Source organism: Ambystoma mexicanum, chromosome 4q, assembly GCF_040938575.1.
Source record: "Ambystoma mexicanum isolate Mex_15411 chromosome 4q, UKY_AmexF1_1, whole genome shotgun sequence".
NCBI classification, from domain to species: Eukaryota; Metazoa; Chordata; class Amphibia; order Caudata; family Ambystomatidae; genus Ambystoma; species Ambystoma mexicanum.
The window spans coordinates 444,416,989-444,439,048 of NC_090928.1; the positions used below are offsets into that span (position 1 = coordinate 444,416,989).

The 22,060-nt window shown below is 45.0% G+C and overlaps 1 protein-coding gene across 1 annotated transcript in view; it reads right to left on the bottom strand.

Moving 5' to 3' along the window:
• The window catches only part of LOC138467253 (uncharacterized), a 436,076-nt gene that overhangs the window by 178,906 nt on the left and 235,110 nt on the right, over positions 1–22,060 (bottom strand). The window contains exon 5 of the mRNA XM_069607272.1: positions 21,467–21,541. Within this exon, the coding sequence (XP_069463373.1) occupies positions 21,467–21,541 (75 nt within the window). The remainder of the gene's footprint in view (positions 1–21,466; positions 21,542–22,060) is intronic.

Here is a 22,060-nt window from a genome sequence, read left to right on the forward strand (position 1 = left end):
TGGTGGGTGGCAGGTTAGACAACCATTTTGGTGTGCGCACAACCGCGCGGTTTTCCTGGTTCTGGGATGGAATGATGGGCGGCGACAGCTCATCCCCACATCTACCCCGTCTAATAATTCAACATGGGTCAAAACCCTTGACAGGACTCAAGCGCTGTAACTCTGATGCTGGAACTTGTTCTGAGTTTCAGTTCCAAGTTTGGGGTTTAGCACATCATGTAGTTGCATGTGTTCTCGTTGTTATGTTTTGTGTGCTGTTTGTAGGGGATTTTCGCATAGTGGATTTTGCTCAATTCTCAGGATGGCTGGGTGGGTTCTGGGAGTGCCATGTTGGCAGTGAGGTGCTGCTGAGGTCAGAGTGGCCGGGTGGGCTCTGGTGGTGGTGCTATTTGTCAGTGGGTGGCTGCTAGTTTGGTGTTTGGAGTTTTGTGGTTGTGCAGTGATGTTCTGCAGGGTTGCATTGAGGTACTGCAGGGTTGCAGTGAGGTGCTGCAGGGTTGCAGTGAGATGCTGCTGGTGTTCTTGCAGTGAGGTGCTGCTGGTGTTTCTGCAGTGAGGTGCTGCTGGTGTTTCTGCAGTGAGGTGCTGCTGGTGTTTCTGCAGTGAGGTGCTGCCCTTGTTGCATTGAGGTGTTGCTGGTGTTCTTGCAGTGAGGTGCTATGGGATTGCAGTATGGGGCTGCCGGGTTGTGATGTTTTTTCTGTGTTGGCACCAAGCACATTTATTTTCTTTCTTCTTGCCGGATGTCAGGCTCAGGTCATGGACTTGTTGGGGGTTGTGTGAACCTAGCAATTTTCTTAATCCGTTGTATTGGGAGTCGCATTGAGGGGTTGCATGGTAGTTGTGGTTGTATGGTGATGGGATGTTTCAAAGGAGGGAGTGGAGTGGTGAGTTGTCAGTTCCATAGGCTGGTGATGAGTTGTCAGTTCCACAGGTTGGTGAGTTGTCAGTTCCACAGGCTGGTGAGTTGTCAGTTCCACAGGTTGGTGTTTGGGATGAGTTTTCAGCTGGTGATGGTGATGGGATGTCAAAGGAGGGAGTGGAGTGGTGAGTTGTCAGTTTCACAGGTTGGTGATGAGTTGTCAGTTCAACAGGTTGGTGAGTTGTCGGTTCCACAGGTTGGTGAGTTGTCAGTTCCACAGGTTAGTGTTTGGGAAGTGTTTCCATTTGGTGGTTGGAGCTGAATTTTGGGGCTTCACATGTTTACAGTGGGTGGTTTAGCTGGAGTTGGATCTCATTTGTTTTGAACTTTCTTTTGTTGTTGGTGGGTTCATCTTGGTGTACTGGTTCCCATTTTCATTATTTGCCTATGGAGCTTGGCATGTTTAGGTCTGTTATTCAGGTTTTGCCATCATTCCATTATTTGTTTTGGATTGTTGCTATCAAGATCATGGAATTGCAGACTTTCTAGGTGATCATTCTTGTGTGTGTGACCTTTACGCTATGGTGGTATTGTGGTGTGGATTTGATTGGCATGCATATGTCGTGGGGTGGTGTTGTTGGCCTTAATTGGTTTGCGTGCTGGACACACGTGGATTGTGTGAGAAGTGTTGGTGGTGTTGTGGATTCTCTCCTTGTGTTGTTTTGTAGGGAGGGAGAAGTGTTATAATGTCATCTGGGTGTAGATGACAGGTGTAAATGCAGGGTGATGATGTCACATGGGCATCTGTGTGTGGAAGCAGAATGTGAGGTCATATGGAACCTGTAGTGTTGGTGAGAGGGACATGGAGTGTTGATGAGACGGGGTTCTAAGGGCTCTACAGTGACAGTTGGAGTTGCTGTGCTGGCTGGGGTGGATGTCCCAGTACTTCCTATCTTATGACTTACCAGTACTCACAGTCAGGAATAAACGTATTTGATAGCTTGGCTCCTGAATCCAGTATGGTCTGAAAGTTGCAAAGCCCATTACTTCACAAATGCCTCCTTCTCCACAAAACCTGTTCCAGCATCACTGAAAGAAGCATGGATCCTCCCACTACTAATAAAACCCTCCCTCGACCCCTTCATCCCTACCAACTACGTCCCATCACATCCTGACCTGAAGATCCTCAACCGTGCAGCCTACATCCAAGTACAACATCATCTTGAAAACAACCACATCTTCGGTACCCATCAATCAGACTTTCGCAGAAGGCATGGCCCGAAAACTGCCCTGCTTGATCTGAAAAATCAACTAGATGACATCAAAGACACAGGTAAACCTGCCTTGCTCCTCGTGCTGGATCTCTTAGCTGTGTTTGATCTCGTCGACCATCAGTTTCTCTGTGATCACCTCACCACCACAGTAAACTTCTCTCCTACAGCCACTGACTGGATCAATCCTTCCAAGCTGACAGATCCTCTGGGGTCTTCATAGATGATCATGCCCCCTCACCCATGCCAGTTACCTGTGGCGTCCCGCAAGGTTCTTGCCTTTCCCCCATCTCTGTATAACATCTATACAAAACCCCTCTTCGATCACCTGGATGTCCACGGCATCTCCTACACAAACTACTTTGAGGACACCCAAATTCTTCTCCCCCTCAGGGTCTTACCATCAAGATACTGCTACCATCAAGTCAGTCTACAACATCATCCAAAACTGGATGGCAACACACATGCTATGCCTAAAAGGCGATAAAACAGAGATTATCATTGTCGGCTACCCCACCACTCTCTGCAACTTGGATCCGGCCTACAATTCCTTCAACATCAGCGGCTGCCTAATCCCCATCTCACCTGCTGCCAAAAACTCTGGGTGTCTATCTGGACGCCTCACTCGACCTCTCACGTCAAGTTATCGTCATCTCTTCCGCTGCCGTCTACACAGCCAAACTGATCAACGCCAGTAAGCCTTTCCTCTCCTTGTCCACCCAATTGGCTCACAATTGCCAGAGCTATCACTGGGGCTAAGTTGGACTACTGCAACACCCTCTTTTTTTGGCACTTCGAACGCAACCTGAAAAGGTTACAAATCATCCAAAACAATGCAGTCCGAGCTGCCCTCGGAGTACCAAAAACACCCACATCTCAGAAGCCAGAAAAGACGCCCATTGGCTGCCGATCCGAGAGTGGATCAACTTCAAGATCCTCTCCATCGATCGCAAGTGCCTGTCTGAAACTGCACCTGCCAACCTTTCTCAGCTTGTGAAAAAATACACCCCCTCTTGCCTACTAAGATCCTCATACAACCACTTGCTCAAAATGCCCAGCTTCAATCACCAATCTGCAGGAGGGTCAAGCTTCCCTGTCATTGCCGCCAAGCGGTGGAACAATCGTCCTTTGTTCTTGAGAATGAAACCTCCTTTTGGTCCATTAGGACAAACTTAAAAACTTGGCTTTTCGCCTAAGCTCCTCGGAGCCAAGACACTGTATTACTGTTGAACCTCCTGAACATACGATTCCTACTTACCCTGTTTACCTTTACCTGTACACCCCTTCCCCTTTCCCTAATGTAACTAGCGCTTAGATACCTCAAGGTTCAGCGCGCTGCCACAAATGCAAAAATAAATAAATAAATGTTTACTTTCATCTGACCGTGCGCAGTTGCAGAGAGGGCGTACCAGAAGCATGTTCATAATCATTAATTATAACTGTAAAAGCGTTAGATTTTACCTTTCTATTAGTATGTTCTTTGCCCTCCTAAAGTTAGGAACAGACTCGTTTTCTCATTTATATAAATGTTCCAACAAGTCATGTATATATAGACTGTGGGAAATCCTTTAAAGGACTGATAATGAATGTTTTAAGTGACTTTCATAGGACAGGTTTCCTTTTGTATAGATCATTGACAATCTCCTTGTGTTCTTGCATCCATTTAAGAGTTTTGTATTATGTTTAAATGTTTAGTTCTTACATTTCTTCGCCTTGTTTTTTTCTAATTTCATCTTCTACTGCTATTTCATCAGTGATCTGAGGTGGTTTACTTTTTCTGTAAAAAAACAAAATGATGTGTGTGCTTTTGTAAATCATATGTATGCAACGCCTATCACTGCAAATGCAAAATGCATAGAAGAGTAACTCCAGTCATAACACAGGGTCGATTCCGGGACCTCATCATTGCAAAACAGGGCTCGATCAGCAATGCAGACCCAATTAGAATTGACTGGTATGGCGATTTTCTAATTTACTATATGAATACTAGGGTAATCCAGACGTGGACCCCTTACTCACTATTCTTAGAGGCACCGCTCCACCCTAATGATGAGGTTCAACCAGACCGAAACACGTGTCTGGGGTTGTTGTTGGTAATCTTATTAAGAGGAGACTTGCCTAGCATTTTGGTGCTGGACTGCCCCTGAGCAGGATAAAGACTGATATGTTTGGGATATTTCTCCTCTGTGAAAGTTAGTGAGTTAAAGAATCTGGGTAAGACTCTCGTAACCAGGATTTATGTTTGGCATAGAGACTCCCAGGACCCCCTCTTGTTTTTTTTGCATATTTAAGTAACTTTGGGTCTCACCCTAAGATACTAGGGGAATCCAGACGTGGACCCCTTGCTCACTATTCTTAGAGAGGCACAGCCCCACCCTACTGATGAGGTTCAACCAGACCGAAACACGTGTCTGGGGTTGCTATTGGTACTGGTACTCTTGTTCAGAGGAGAATTGCTGAGCAGTTAGGTGCTGGACTGCCCCTGGGCGGGACAAAGACTGATATGTTTGGGATATTTCTCCTCGGTGAAAGATAGTGAGCTAAAGAATCAGGGCAAGGCTCTCGTAACCAGGACTAATGTCTTGCAGTGGGGGTTCCAGGACCCCCCTTGTTTTTTATGATATGATATGATATGGCATTTGTAACGCGCCTATACACAAGTGTTTCAAGGCGCGAAAAGCCGATCTTAGGCATCGAACCGTAGTGGTCAGGTTTGCAGGCCAGACACTTCACCACTGCACTATAGAACCTGATATCATAATGGGGTAAAGCAAAAACAAAGAGGTGATGGCCGGAAGGTTTAGACTCAATCTCAAGCTCTGGCATTGCTCTGGGCAACCCTCCAGACCATCGTTCTTCACCTGCCAAGCCATTACAGAAGGGGAAAGACCTATGCAAATCATGCTTGGCCCTACCCCAAAAGGGGCAGTCCAACCCGAACTGCTAGGTCACATTCCTTCTGCACGAGACCAAAAGCATCCCCAGGTTTTTTTTGGCTTTGTTGGGCCTCATCAGTGAGGAGTAGATTGGGTCTCTAGGCCCAGCAGCCACAGGACCCACGTCTGGGCATACCCGTCCCACTCAGGCTGACAAAGCAAAAACAAATAGGTGATAGCTGGAAGGTTTAGACTGAATCTTAACCTCTGGCATTGTTCTGGGCAACCCTCCAGGCCATCGTACTCCAGCTGCTAAGCCATTAGAGAAGAGAAAAGACCATATGTAAATCCACATTGATCCCACCCCAAAAGGGGCGGTCCGGCCCGAACTGCTAGGTCACATCCCTTCTGCACAAGACAACAAGCATCCCCAGACATGTTTCTGCCTTGTTTGGCCTCCTCAGTGAGGCGTAGCTTGGGTCTCTAGGCCAATCAGGCATGGGAACCACGTCTGGACATACCTCTCACACTCGGGGTTGACAAAGCAAAAACAAAGAGGTGATGGCTGGAAGGTTTAGACTGAATCTTAACCTTTGGCATTGCTCTGAGCAACCCTCCAGACCATCTTTCTTCACCTGCCAAGCCAATACAGAAGGGGAAAGACCATATGCAAATCAGGCTTGGTCCTACCCCACCAGTGGTTCAGATTGATTCAAAATCTTCCACCCATAATTTTCCTGATTTCAGCTTGTCTCCCTATAGGAGAGAGGGTATGCCCAGACATGGGTCCCTTGCTCGTTTTGGTATAGGAAACCAAGCTGCACCTCACTGAGGAGGACCAATAAGGCCGAAACATGTCTGGGGTTCTTTGAGTTTTCATTCAGAGGAGAACTGGCCAAGCACTTCGGGCAGGGCTTCTCACATTTTTTTATTTTTATTTATTTATGGTGGATCATATTGGTTATATATTTTGACAACCTTTGACCACCATGGTCTTCATAATAAAAACAGAAAAAGCATATATCAAGTGAAGAGAAATAAAAGAAAGAATGAATTAGTGAGTCAGAAGAGAAGCAAATCGTCTGACTTCGTACACCATGTACAGACCAAGGCTGTAAGGGAAGGCCACTTTCCTAGTTCTTCCTTTACTTTTCAAGTTGCTTTTTCATCACTATTAAAAATTTAACCAAAGTCAAAGTTATAGATGTCTTCTCTACTGCTAGCAGAATTTTCCACAAAACATCTCTAGTTCTCTGACCATATTTGGTGATCACCTCCTGCATTCATTTTCTTCTTTGTTGGTCCAGGGCTTTGCAGTCCATTACGAGATGTTCAGTAGATTCCTGTGAATATTCAGCCTTGCACAGTAGACAGATTAGTCAATTGTGATCTAATTTTCCCTAGTTTTTTGTCGTCTTGTTCTGAAACAAGTTCAAACGGAATCGGAAGAACTGGTCTCTGAAGAACCAATTTGGGAATACTAGCAGGTATTTCGGTAGAGTGTTCAGTTTCCTGCACTCGTCTAATGGTCTCCCATAGGTTTTCTATTTCTGTCTTTCGGCCTGTGTCTGGATCCAATCCTGGATAAACAATTTCTTCTTAGTTTTAACTGGATTTTCAACAAGGGATTGCAGCGATTCTTCAATGCCAACTAAGAGCATCTTGCATTCCATCTCCCATTTTTGCAACACAGGCTCATTTCGTTCAACTAGGGCTTTTTTTAGGCATATGAAGCCCCCTTTCACCTCCTCTTGGATACATTTCCTGAAGAAAGACAATGTTTTCCAATCAGCTATTGCTCGTATTGAGGTGAGACCGAGTTCCATCCTTACCGCCTGGATCAGGGTGCTTGCGGGTATGTTCAATGCCCTTTTCCAAAAGGCACCTTCTATTTTTGCCCAATTCCATAGGTTGAAGTTGAGGTAACCTTCGGCTCCATAGATTAGAATAGCCGACACTTTGGAGTGGTAAAATCTGATCAGTAGAAGCAATGAGTAGCCACCATACTTTTTGAGTAAAATCCTCGCTTGGCCTGCCAGAGTCTGTGCTTTCCTTACAAGACTCTCCTGTCTCTGTGTTTCGATGGTACTGGTATTTAGACAGACTCCCAAATAGGTAATATAGGCGAACACTGAGATGTTTGTTCCGTTCAGGTTCCAAGCGTAATATTTTGATTTCCCTTGTCGGCGTCCTAATGGAAGGACAAATTATTTTTTTGGGTTGATGATTAGTTCATTTTTTTCAGTGTATGACTGTAAGGCAACCAATTGTGTCTGTAACCCAATCAGGGTTTGATCAATAAGCACCACGTCATCAGCGTATAACAATCTCCCAATTTCCATATTGGCTATTTTTGGAGGAAAGCAAATAGTTTCATTAGATGCGAAGTCGATGTCCGAGATGAAGAGTTTGAATAGGTCCGGGGCCAAAGTGCACCCCTGCTCAGACCCTTATTTGTTGCAATTGCTTTGGTTCATAGCCACGCTGCATTCATTCTAACTTTGATCGATGTCTCGCTGTGCAGATCTTTAATTGGGGCTAACAGCGAGTGCGGGCAGCTCCACTGATGTAGTTTGGACCAAAGTAACGGGCGGCTCAGTAGGTCAAATGCCTGCGTTAAGTCCATAAATATGATATACAATTTCTTGGCATTGCCGTTTTCAATACAGGCTTTTAACAAATTTATTAGGAAGATGTTAATACTTGTGCCCATACCCTTTTCAAAGACGGACTGCCAGTTGTCAATATGTCCCGAGGTGATGGTCGATCTTCTCAAAGGCTTCAATATTAAGGAGGCAAAGATTTTTCCCGGGACATCTATCAAGGCAATAGGGCGATAGTTCACGGGGTCTGCTCTTGCTCCCTTCTTGTGGATTGGGATGATGATTGATTCCCTCCAAGAGGTTGGGATCTTCTGAGATTTAATTATGTATTTTAACAGTATTGACAGGAAAATCGCCCATTGGTCTATGTCTTGTTTTAAAATGATATTGCTCAAACCAGCTGGGCCCGAAGCTCTTGAGTTGGAGGATTTGAAAATGATTTCCGCGATTGCATCTGGATCAGATTCAATCATATCCCATTGCTCATTTGTTGGTACACTTCAGTGCGTTCTGTCCAGGTTGATCTCAAAGAATGATCCGAAGTAATTCTCCCAGGTTGCTGCTGGAATTGGATTTAGAATTGCTGCTTCCTGTGGGGAATCCGATTGATTTATCACTCTCCACATTTTAGATGTGTTCTTTGTGCTGGGCAAGGTTAAGATTTTCTCTGCTTCATTCCTCATGATAACATTTTTATAACGACTTAGCCAGTTATGGTAATGTTGTCTTATCTTTTTGCGCTGGATATCTGCTATCAGCGGACTGACCTTTTTTAGGGAATCAATCTTTTTCCTCATATTCTTTTTCTCTTTGGCAACCGTTGCATCATAGGCATGCCGGTGCATAATCCCTTCTTTGGTGCATCTCCCTAGTTTAACCTCGAACAGGTTAAATAGGGCCAGATAGTTTATGGGTCTTAGTTCTTCATTAGATTGGGCGTAATTGATCGCATTTCTCAGTTGGTCAATTAGCACTGGGATTTTTTCCGGGACAATTTCAACTCTGTTTCTCCCGCTGGTTAATTCCACATCCGCGTGGTATGAGGTCCCCGATTATAGTGAACAGGAATCAGCTTCACAGACAGTAAGTTGTGGCCGCTTTCCTCCATATGAACCACCATGAATCTGTTTGCGACGTCCACCATCTCTCCAGACATGCATATATAATCAAGCACCTTACCCCCACTTCTTCCCTTTCTTATAATCTTTGCCGGGATATCCCCAATGGTGTTCCCGTTCAACACTACAATGTCTAGGGATTCAATTGTTTCTTTCCACAAGATCCCTCTTTTTTCCGCTGCTGTAATTTTTATCAGCTGAAGTAAAATTGGGGATCCAAAGTTATCCACACAGACTTCATTCAAGTCCCCACAGATCACATACCAGGGATCTTTCCATTTTAGCCTCCATTTTTCTATCCAATTTGCCACTTGAGTTGGGAAATTCATACTTGCTATACTTGCCGGATTCCAATACAAGTTAAGCAAGATTAGAATTTTCCCTTCTTTGTGAGTTTTCCAGTTTATTTTTCCCACCAGTATTTGTATTAGCGGTGTCGGTAACAGCTCTTCAAGTACCATAAATTGGAGTTCAGTTTAAATCAGTAGACCTGACATAGGCCGGCCTTTTTCTCCTTTGATCGCTGGGTTAAGGTGCAACGAATAGCCTTTTATCAATGGCAGTGATCTTAACCATGTTTCCTGCAGACATAATATATCATGTTCTTCAATCTTGTCACCCCTGGTGGTCAACAGGTGCTTGAAGCCCCTAGTGTTCCAACTTGCCACAGTAAGGGGTTGCGAGTCAATACTCTGTTGAATCTATGGCTTTCCTATCTTGTCTGCAACCATATTCATCAGCCATATCCAGTTTTCTTCGGATCCGTGTACTCTTCCCCTCTCCTTCTTTTCCTGAGGTAGTTCTTTCTGGGTCATTTCTCCAGTTATAGGGGGACCGTCTTTTGCTGTGCCTGTGATCCAGATTATCCTCTCTCCGCGGGGTTCATGGTTTTTGATCTCGCTGTCTACTCAGCAATCTTTCTTGTCGATACCTTTCCGGGGTTCTCCCTCGGTTTTCACCACCCCTTCTTGATCTCTCAGATCTCCAATCATCTTTTTGTCGTAACTGCGCCACTTTTGCTAGTTTAAGTATCATTTTTTGCTCAGTCAGATCGAACCCCAGCGGTCTTAATAGGGGTGCTTCTTGTTTCAACAATTGTGTTATGAGTGGAGTGGTAAGGTATATAATTACCCTATCTGTCCGCTCGCCATCCAAAAACTCCACTATTGCCAGGTCGTCAGATGTCAGGGGTCTTAGGGATGGAACGTGATGTAATAATTTTAAAAAGTTTGCTCTGTTGAGAATTAATTTGTCTGATTCCCTGGTCATTCTTTCTAAGAGTAGTCCATCTGGATAGCCCCATATTTTATTTGCCTCTGCTCCTCCTCGATTTTTCCCCAATTCTCAGTTCTGGGAGTTCGATCTTCCCTCTGTTCCAGCAGAAGAACGCAGGAGTTTCAGAGGTGATATTTTGTAGGGTCTAACATCTTTATTCTGGTTATCTTGTGCAGCTGGACATTCACATGGATTTACCATAGGTGGATTGGGAATGTCCAAAGGATCCTAGTCCTTTATTAATTCAGCTGGATTTGTTGTTCTTCCCTTTTTTGTTGTAACATCTTGCTGAGAATTCCCCACTAACCGTTGGCTTTTCGATTTCTCTATTTGCAGACATATTGGTTCTTTGGGGACCTCATACTCCTCTGATGAGTTGTCCCTATTGTTTTTATCTGATGTTTCGTCCATGGTACTTTCTTCTTCCCTCTCTGACTCATCATCCTAGGTGTAGTCTGAAATCGAGTAGGTTGTCATGTTCATTTGATCTATTTCTGGAGTTCTGTCTTCCTCTATAGTTTCACGCCCGTTTTCTTTGCTGACTTGCACTCCATCTTGGTGTCGATTTGGGGCTTGAATTTCCAGCTGCGGGAGTTTGGTGATTTTCTCCAGAAAGAATATAGTTTTGGTGGTTGGTACTGTTATGTTGTTAATACATTTTTTTTTACGATCATCTCTGTCTGCTTAGCCGAGATCTTCTGATTTTTTAATTTAGGGATCGCCCGTAATTTCGTGTTTCCCTTTTCAGGTAGGGGCCCCTTTGCACTTGCAGCAGATTTTGGTGGCCCCCTTTCTTTCTGCTGAGTTGCCCATTGACTTCCCTGATTTTTCATAAAAATTGGGCATACTTGTTTTGACAAGGTATGTGAGGGAACCAAGTTCTTCCCTTGGTCTGGCTGCTTCTTGAGCGCTATAATAGCATCTGGTGCATTTCGTGCAATGATGTTTTTTTCTGCAGTCATATTTGCTATATGCTCTTGAGTTGGATCTTTTGACTCTGATCTCATCTCCTCTCTTCATGGTATCATGGTTCGTTGATTATAGCTACAAGCTTCTGTTCCTACAGACCCCTCTCTCATGGGGGGACTAGTTTCTTTTTCTTCAAATGTGTAGTTAGATCCCTCAATTATTTTTTCCTTGAAGATGTTTATTTCCGAGGGATCAAAGGTTCTTGACATCCGACGCATTTCCTTCTCCTTAATTAAGGGATCTAAGATTGAATGAAGTAAGCCGGTGACATTTGCCATACTTGAATCCATGTCTTTTTGTATTGCAGTTATAAGGCTTCCACAAAAATCATTTTCGACGTCAACATGGTCAGCATTGTCATTTGGTCCTTCAGTTGATCCCCGACCTGTTCATACAGCTTCATGAAAGGTGTCATGATAGCTGTTAATGTCCTTATTGTTGATGCCTCAGTGTCTTTTTCTGTTTTTTCAAGATTATCCCTCTTCTCGTTCACATCTGTCTTATCTTGAATTGTTTGGCATTAAACTTCAACTCCCACTTTGTTGGATTTGTGCGGTTTTGCGAGTTCCGATTTTTTTCCCTAGGCAATTCTCCTTTGTGCCCCCCTCATTCAAAGATGTAGACTTATTTGATATTTGGGTGTAAGAATTGCTCGTACCCACAATGACCTCGTCCCCTTCAGCTTGTCTCGACAGATGTTGAATTGGAGGCTGCTTGGGATGGTACGTGCATGATGTATCACTCTCCAGTGTTGATGCAGATTCCAGCAAGAGTTGATCTGGAATCTCCAATCCCAGATTCCCTGTGAATTGTACCATCCCCTGTCTAGAGGACATCAGCTGCAGGTAAAAAATAGTCTTTCCTGACAGTAAGATAACATTTGAACAGACCTCTTGGCTTCCATATATTTCTTTCAGGATGTTGGTAGGGCAGGGCTGCGTGGTTCCTGATAGGCGTAGCTCGGATCTTTGTTTTTCCGACGTTCATGGACCAGTTTTTGGATTGCTGAGGGTTTCCCCCCCTCCTTTTGATACAGATTGACAACAAGGATCAGTTGCCAGGACCCCCGTATTGATTACAGATGGTACGCACTGGCCAACCCAGCCCCTGCCGTCTGGTTTACCCCTCTGAGATATAAGTCAATGGGGCTCAGTATTTCCTTCTGAGGGATTACCGTATCGATGACACCCACCACCTTACTAACTAGTGGTGCGGTTAAATTACCTGCTTCAACCAGTGGGGCTTCAGGTCGATTAGTTGTTATCGGTGCAATTGGGACCGGGGGGGCTAATGATAGTTCTTGAGGAAGCGTTCCCATTTTCCCCCAACTACCTTCAATGACCTCATTAGTAGGGGACTCTTGGTTCACAAGTTTTGGTTGGACCGATTCAACTATTTTAAATTCAACTGGGGCCAGTTCCTCAGCTGGTTCAATAGTCATACATTCTGCCATGTGGCAAGCCGTACTCGCTACGACTACCACGTTCAGAGTGTTTATAGGGCATGGTAGGGATTTGCTTTTCTCACTCACCCCATCTGCCACTTCCATGGCGCTGCTGTATTTCCAAAGGGTCTCACACAGGTGTCTCTCGTGCTGGGCAAGCTTTCCCACTTCAGAGGTTTCCAGTTAGATCCTTGTCGTTAGTTAATTTCTTCGGTCCTGCAGATGAAGAATAAGGTGTTGCGAGGGCTAGACTGGGCTGCGGCAGCGGCGAATACTATCACCAGGTCACTCTTCACCGAACTCGTCGAGCTGAACACTTGGCCAAACACTCCACCACGCTCCACTTGTGGTGTTTGTTTTGTGCTGCAGGCTCCAGCTCCTCAGACTCAATGGACAGAGCCAACAGACTGCAGGAATTGCAACAAAAAAAACATAGTGGCCACACTCGGCCAAACTCTCCGCCACGCTCTGCTTTTGGTGAGTGTTTTCTGCTGCAGGCTCCCCCTCCTCAGGCTCAATGGACAGAGCCAATAGACTGCAGAAATTGCAAAAATAAAATGTAGTGGCCACACTCGGCCAAACACTCCCAATTCACTTTTCTCGCAAAGAGTACAAAAAGGCCATACACACCACCAGAGCCAACAGCTACAACAAGAGAATAGAAAGCACAAACCCTAATTTTCGAGAACTCTTCTCTATCTTGTGCGAAATCGAGTCTCCAGTCACTCTTCCCACCGTTCAACCAGACGACAACTGGTGCACCAAGGTGCAAGAAGCCGTTGCAGGAAAAATCTGCACATCTCCAGAATAAAATCCACTCCAAGTAACAAGCCATCCGAGCCAAACCACCACCCTCCTCTCACCCTGCAGCACCACACTCCCCATCCTCCACGCCTTTTGACTTTCACCCTGTCTCATAACTGGAAGTAGCCAACATAATCAAAAGCCTCAAGCCATCCCAATGCAAAGGTGATATTTGCCCAGCCCCCATCATCAAAGACTGCGCAGAGTCACTCAAACCATTTATCACAGCCATAATCAATGTGTCATAATGTAATCTCGGTGTAGATGACAGGTGTAGATGCAGGATGATGATGTCACATGGGCATCTGTGTGTGGATTCAGAATGTGAGGTCATATGGAACCTGGAGTTTTGATGAGAGGGACCTGGAGTGTTGGTGAGACAGGGTTCTAAGGGTTCTACAGTGACAATTGGAGTTGCTGTGCTGGCTGGGGTGGATGTCCCAGTACTTCCTGTCTCATGACTGACCTGTACTCACAGTAAGGAATAATCTTACATGATAACATACCTCCTGACTCCAGTGTGGTTTGTGAGGTGCGAACCCCATCACTTCACTGCCGACGAGTATGTCTTGGCTGTCGAGAAGCGGCAGCAGGGGATGAAGTACTGCCTTCCAGGGGTGACATCCATCCAGTAAGGTGCCAGTTCCTTGTGGAACAGAAGCAGTTGGTCTGGAGGATCCTGCAGGCCAGGCGGTGCAAGAGCAGCAGCTGTCCGGGGTCAAGGGCCAGGCTGAAGGACTGTCAGTCCAGGCGAAGGGGTGCAGGATCAGCAGAAAAGGTGTTGCTGTGTTGCGCTCCAGGCGGTGCAAGGTTTGGGCCGGGTGACTGGAGTAGGTTTGGCAGGCTGTGCAATAAGCTGCATCGTGCAGGAGCGGAGCAGTGAAGTTGGAGATCTTGTTGAGTTCGGGCACCAGGAGGAGTGTGTCTTGGCTGGCAGGCCATGTTTAAGTGTGCCAGGGGATGCAGCCAGGAGGTCTACCGGCAGTGTCCAGGAGTTTGTTTTCATCTGCGACATCGGCGCTGGGTGGCGCAGAATCATGGAGGGGCGGCACCAGCCATGTCTTATAATGATAGCAGAGGTGAGCATCTGAGCGGGAGCAGAGCTCACAGAGCATGTATCTGTGGTGGTGGAGAGTCTGGATGTTGCCACAGTTGTGTTTAAGGATTTGCCAGGTGGGGGTGTGTCCGCACCTCTGCTGGAGCTCGGTGTTAGTCCGGAGGCTTGTGTGATCCTGGAGGTGTTGGTGGGTCCGCAAGTGCAGCCATACTGGTGATGTCGGCTGCTGCTGCGTTAGCCGCTGCATGCACTCAACGTTTGGATCAGGTGTCCTGTGATGGTTGTGCTGAGCGGGGCGCAGGAAGCAGCCGTTGTGTTAAGGGTGCCTACACTGTCGTAGTCAGCGCTCCCATGACACTAAGGAGGCATGTGTGTTACGTGACAAAGTCGCATAGGATCTGGGGGGTGTGCTTCGGAGGAGGAGTAGGTGGACTGTTACAGACGCAGAGGTATGTTTTATGCTGCAGTTTTCCAAGGAAGGCATGTCTACATTTGCAGTGAGGGGCAAGAGGCATGGTTCGGATTTTGTGGCTTTGGGGGTAACAAAGTCATGCCGAGTGGAGGGCCAGGACGAGGTTCTCTAAGAATGTGTTGTATGCGCTAGGAAGGTTCTGCACATGGGTCAGATTTGCTCACCCTGCAAAAGGTTGGTGGGTAATTTGGAAGAGTTTGATCCAAATCTATGGGCTTTCTATATGCATATTAAAGGGCGCAATGTCACCGAGGAGGAATAGTGGTGGTGTTATGGGAGGCATGTCATGTTTTGCTTTGTTTGTTTAGTGTGGTGGCCTCTGGAATTTAGTACCGGTTTAGTGGGTAGGTCTGTGGATTAATGCTTAATGTTAGCGTCTAAGGCCTGTTTTTATGAAATATGTTTTGTTCATGTTTGAGGCCTTTTCCTGTTTAGGACATTGGTTCAGGTGTAGGTAGACGTGTGGGTGCAGATGTGCACTGTTTTTGTTGGTTTTATTATGACTTTGTTTCCTTTTCAGGGAGCCATGTTGTACATGTGGCTACAGGGATGCACAGGGTTTTGGGTCTTTCATGGACTTGTGGGTGCGGGGATGCATGGGTGCTGTTTCAGTTTTGAAATGTTTATTTTTTATCATTTGGGACATGAGGGTGTGGGGCTAGTGCTGGGACTCAAGCGCTGTGACTCTGATGCTGGAACTTGTTCTGAGTTTCGGTTCAAAGTTTGGGGTTTAGCACATCATGTAGTTGCATGTGTTCTTGTTGTTATGTTTTGTGTGCTGTTCGTAGGGGATTTTCCCCTAGTGGATTTTGCTCAATTCTCAGGATGGCTAGGTGGGTTCTGGGAGTGCAATGTTGGCAGTGAGGTGCTGCTGAGGTCAGAGTGGCCGGGTGGGCTCTGGTGGTGTTGCAGTTTGGCAGTGGGTGACTGCTGGTTTGGTGTTTGGAGTTTTGTGGTTGTGCAGTGATGTTCTGCAGGGTTGCAGTGAGGTGCTGCAGGGTTGCAGTGAGGTGCTGCTGGTGTTTCTGCAGTGAGGTTCTGTGGGGTTGCAGTGAGGTGCTGCTGGTGTTTCTGCAGTTAGGTGCTGCAGGGTTGCAGTGAGGTGCTGCCCTTCTTGCAGTGAGGTGCTGCCCTTTTTGCATTGAGGTGCTGCCGGTGTTCTTGCATTGAGGTGCTGTAGGGTTGCAGTGAGGGGCTGCCGGGTTGTGATGTTTTTTCTGTGTTGGCACCAGCAAATTTCTTTTCTTTTTTTCTTGACGGACATCAGGCTCAGGTCGTGGACTTGTTAGGGTTGTGTGAACTTGCAATTTTCTTAATCCGTTGTGTGCCTGCCTACTGGGAGTCGCATTGAGGGGTTGCTTGGTGGTTGCTGTTTTATGGTGATGGGATGTCTCAAAGGAGGGAGTGGAGTGGTGAATTGTCAGTTCCATAGGTTGGTGATGAGTTGTCAGTTCCACACGTTGGTGATTTGCCAGTTCCACAGGTTGGTGTTTGGGATGTGTTTCTAGCTGGTGATGGTGATGGGATGTCAAAGGAGGGAGTGGAGTGGTGAGTTGTAAGTTCCACAGGTTGGTGAGTTGTCAGTTCCACAGGTTGGTGAGTTGTCAGTTACAGTGACATGCATATGACTACCATTAAGTGGATGAGATTGTGAACCCCATTTTGAGGCACTTGAGTTGATATGTTTACGTTAGATGTGCGTTGGAATATGAATCCATGTTGGGCAATTGAACACCACAATGCTACACACATATAGAGCTATCTGGTGGCTACAGTCATAAACTGATATACGGTACTCCAAATGTTTTACTGTTTTAATAATCTAACCCATTTGTGAATTAATAACCATTTCTTTTAACATACATTTGGACCTAATTAGCACCAATTGGGTATGACGATGGGTTAGCCCTTCTCTCCCGTACCACAGGTGACATGTGATATTTACTCTGGTGACACATATATATCGGCTTGTACTTTCTTTAATAATGTCCCTTCTCTTCTATTGCTTACAACCATTACCCAGCTAAGGCCATGACTGAGACCCACATGGGTACCACTGCACTGTTAAAAGGCATACTTCATGGTATTTCCATGTAACAGCCATACGTTTTCTGACAACTCTAAGACACAGGAATACCTATTTTTATGTTCTAAAACAGTTCTAAAACGGCTCCCACATTCGCAAGTGATGTCATTCGCGCATGCGCACGCTGACGTCACTCTAACCTTAAATATAAATAAACATTTTTCTGCACCAGTGCCTTTTAGTTACCACACTAATGCATGTACCTGACACCTACTGGGTGATTTCTGTAATTCTTTATCTAATCCCCTTTTTTGTATGTTCTAGATTGCTCCCACGTTCGTCAGTGACGTCATTCGCGCATGCGAACAATGACTTCACTCTATCTTTAAATATATGTAGGGATTAGACGCTCAAAACATGTTTCTGCATTAGCCCCCATTAGGTACCACATGAGTTCATGTACCTGCACCCCTCCAGGGTGAATTCCGGGATTCTTTATCAAATCCCTTTTTTTCCACAATAAGGCATTCAGCTATGACGTCACGCACGCATGCGCATGCCCGTAATGGCAGACAGGAGTGAGTCACATCCTCCTGTCATTTCAGGAACTGGACACCTATTCTGAGTTAAGTAAGTCTGTTCATGTTTAGGGGGGAGCCTGGTCACTCACTTCACCACACGCTAAGTTTCCATCTTAAGTCTTGGATGACAAACTAATTATGGCATGATCCCTCTCTCCTCTTAACAGTCTAATACAACCTCCTGCAGGCGTGACACCAAAGACCAGCTACAGTAGCTTCCTCCAACCCTTAACTGCCGCATTGACAAAGCCATAGTAAATTAATCTTGGAATTATATTTTTGTTCAGTTTTTTTAGTTAAACCAGTGGACACACTTAGAAGCTCTCCCTTCTTTACTTTCATAGTTAACAAGGGAGCCCGTGGACTGGGACCCAACATAGGTCCCTGATCGGGCAGCGTCCTGGACTCCTATGATCTATTCAGCTACCTGTGCAGTTCAACAAGCAACGGCTGCCTTCCAGCTATGGGAACATAAGTCACAGCCCCCCTGTGGGTTTTTTACTCCAAAAAGTCACAAGGTTCGCATTTCTCTTTTGAGTCCTCCATTACCAATGGATTCTCAGCCATACTTTTGATTATAAGATTATATGAATCAGATGGTACTTACAATAATGAAATATTGATGTGCACATGTAATATATGAGTCGAACAGAATGTATATGGTACATAGCTAATTACTACTCCTGTTTTTTTATGCTAATGTTATCCTCTTGAGACATGGAATGTAAATATGTAATGTAAAATGTGAAACAAGGCATTATATAAGACCTACTAATAGTTATCTCATATGTACTTGTTCTATAGAACCTAATATGCCCCTGATGAAGAGTGATCTAACACTCAAAACACGTTGGGCCCTTTCTGCATCATCATCACGAATGAATTAAAAAGAAGATTCTTGTGATAAATAATTGTTACATTGTCATTTTTTGAATTTATGCTAGACAAAAAGTCTTCTTTCCAATATTTATTGAATAACACTTAATCATATATGGAATGATACCCTACATTGTTAGCATGTCTAACTAGACATTAAATAGTGTGCAGGGGACGTAAATTCCCAAATTGGGAACTTTTTTTCTTGTTCATAAATGTGGTACAGCCTAGATGTCAAGGCTGTCTTTCTCTCCTCTGCACCTCAAATCAAATTTAAACTTTTGACAAACACACAAATCAATACTAATCGACTTCACATCTATAAATAGGGAGTGCACAGTTTCATACCATTTCTACTTTGATGAGTTGTTAGTTCCACAGGTTGGTGAGTTGTCAGTTCCACGGGTTGGTGTTTGGGATGTGTTTCCAGTTGGTGATGGTGATGGGATGTCAAAGGAGGGAGTGGAGTGCTGAGTTGTCAGTTCCACAAGTTGGTGATGAGTTGTCAGTTCCACAGGTTGGTGAGTTGTCAGTTTCACAGGTTGGTGAGTTGTAAGTTGTTAGTTCCACAGGTTCCACAGGTTGGTGTTTGGGATGTGTTTCCAGTTGGTGGTTGGAGCTGAATTTTAGGGCTTCACGTGTTTCCAGTGGGTGGTTTAGCAGGAGTTGGATCTCATTTGTTTTGAACTTTCTTTTGTTGTTGGTGGGTTCATCTTGGTGTGCTGGTTCCAGTTTTCATTATTTGCCTATGGAGCTTGGCGTGTTTAGGTTTGTTATTCAGGTTGTTCCGTCATTCCATTATTTGGTTCGGATTGTTGCTATCAAGGTCATGGAATTGCAGGGTTTCTAGGTAATCATTCTTGTGTGTGTGTGTGTGTGTGACCTTTACGGTATGTTGATATTTTGGGGTGGATTTGGTTGGAATGCATACGTTGTGGGGTGGTGTTGTTGGTCTTAATTGGTCTGCGTGCTGGCCACACGTGGATTGTGTGAGAAGTGATAGGTGGTGTTGTGGATTTTCTCCTTGTGTTGTTTTGTAGGGAGTGAGGAGTGGCATAATGTCACCTGGGTGTAGATGACAGGTGTAAATGCAGGGTGATGATGTCACATGGGCATCTGTTTGTGGAAGCAGAATGTGAGGTCATATGGAACCTTTAGTGCTGGTGAGAGGGACATGGAGTGTTGGTGAGACGGGGTTCTAAGGGTTCTACACTGACAGTTGGAGTTGCTGTGCTGGCTGTGGTGGATTTCCCAGTACTTCCTATTTTATGACTTACCTGTACTCACAGTCAGGAATAAACGTACTTGATAACTTAGTTCCTGACTCCAGCATGGTGTGTGAGTGGCAATACCCCATTAATTCACAATATCTCCTTCTCCACAAAAACTGTTTCAGCATCACTGAAAGAAGCATGGATCCTCCCACTACTAATAAAACCCTCCCTCAACCCCTCCATCCCTACCAACTACATCCCATCACAACAGTGCCCCTCTTCCTAAAGATCCTACAACTTGCATCCTACAACCAAGTACAACATCATCTTGAAGACAACCACATCCTCGGTACCCATCAATCAGACTTTTGCAGAAGGCATGGCATGAAAACTGCCCTGCTTGATCTGAAAAATCAACTAGACGACATCAAAGACACGGGTAAACCTGCCTTGCTCCTCGTGCTGGATCTCTCAGCTGCGTTTGATCTCGTCGGCCATCAGTTTCTCTGCGATCACCTCACCACCACAGCAAACTTCTCTCCTACAGCCACTGACTGGATCAATCCTTCCAAGCTGACAGATCCCCTGGGGTCTTCATAGATGATCATGCCCCCTCACCCACACCAGTTACCTGGGCGTCCCTCAAGGTTCTTGCCTTTCCCCGACTCTGTATAACATCTATACAAAACCCCTCTTCGATTACCTGGATGTCCTCGGCATCTCCTACACGAACTACGTTGATGACACCCAAATTCTCCTTCCCCCCTCAGGGTTTTACCACCAAGACACAGCTACCATCAAATCAGTCTACAACATCATCCCAAACTGGATGGCAACACACATGCTATGCCTAAACAACGATAAAACAGAGATTCTCATTGTTGGCTACCCCACCACTCTGCAACTTGGATCCGGCCTACAATTCCTTCAACATCGGCAGCTACCTAATACCCATCTCACCTGTTGCCAAAACTATGGGTGTCTATCTGGACGTCTCACTCGACTTCTCACGTCAAGTTATAGTCATCTCTTCCGCTGCCGTCTACACAGCCAAACTGATCAACGCCAGTAAGCCTTTCCTCTCCTTATCCATCCAATTGCCTCACAATTGCCAGAGCTATCACTGAGGCCAAGTTGGACTACTGCAACACCCTCTTTGATGGCACTTCGTAACGCAACCTGAAAAGGTTACAAATTATCCAAAACAATGCCGTCCAAGCTGCCCTCGGAGTTACCAAAAACACCCATGTCTCAGAAGCCAGAAAAGACACCTCTCCGAAACTGCACCTGCCAACCTTTCTCAGCTCGTGGATAAATACACCCCCTCTCACCCACTAAGATCCTCACACAGACACTTGCTCAGAGTGCCCAGCTTCAATCACCAATCTGCAGGAGGGTCAAGCCTCCCTGTCATTGTCGCCAAGCGGTGGATCAATCTTCCATTGTTCTTGAGCATGAAACTCTCCTATTGGTCTGTTAGGAGAAACTTGAAAAACTTGTTTTTCGCCTAAGCCCCTCGGAGCCAAGACACTATATTACTGCTGAACCTCCTGAACATACGATTCCAAATTACCCTGTTTACCTTTACTTGTACACCCTTCCCCTTTCCCTAATGTAACTAGAGCCTAGATACCTCAGGGTTGAGCACGCTGCTACAAATACAAAAATAAATAAATAAATGTTTACTTTCATCTGACCGTGAGCAGTCACAGAGATGGCGTGCCAGAAGCATGTTCAGAATCATTAATTATAACTGTAAAAGTGTTAGCTTTTACCTTTCCACTAATATGTTCTTCGACTTCCTAAAGTTTGGAACACACTAGTTTTCTTATTTATATAAATGTCCCAACAAGTCATGTATTTATACACTGTGGGAAATCATTTAAAGGACTGATAATGAAGGTTTTAAACGACTTTCATAGGACAGGTTTCCTTTTGTATGGGCCATTGACAATCTCCTTGTGTTCTTGCATCCATTTAAGAATTTTTTATATTTTGTATAAATGTTTAGTTCTTACCTTTCTTTGTCTTGTTTTTTTCCACTTTCATCTTCTACTGCTATGTTATCAGTGCTCTGAGCTGGTTTGCCTTTTCTGTAAAAAAACAAAATGATATGTGTGTTATTGTAAATCATATGTATGCAACGCCTATCACTGCAAATGCAAACCGCCTAGAAGAGTAACTCCACTCAAAACACGGGTTCGATTCCAGACCTCATCATGCAAAAAAGGGCTCGATCAGCAATGCAGACCCAATCAGAATTGACTGGTATGGCGATTTTCTAATTCACTATTCTATTACAATCAAAAAGTACAAATGCGTTGGTCAACAAAGAAATAAAAACACCTGTGTTAGTTACATGAAAAATCAAGAAAATCTTGAGGGGTGCTAGTATTATGACTTGCCCATGTAGAAGAACTCAAGGATATAGAGAGCCACCTCCTCTGCATACCAATAGCCAGCATCAGATATCATACACAAGATTGTATCTCTCATCATGCTGAAATAGACCAAATAAACTCATAGAAACTCATAGTTGCGAGAAATAAGTACACAAATAGCACCTGTGCCAATTAAAAGCCCAAATTGAAAACAGGCCTATATAGTATTTT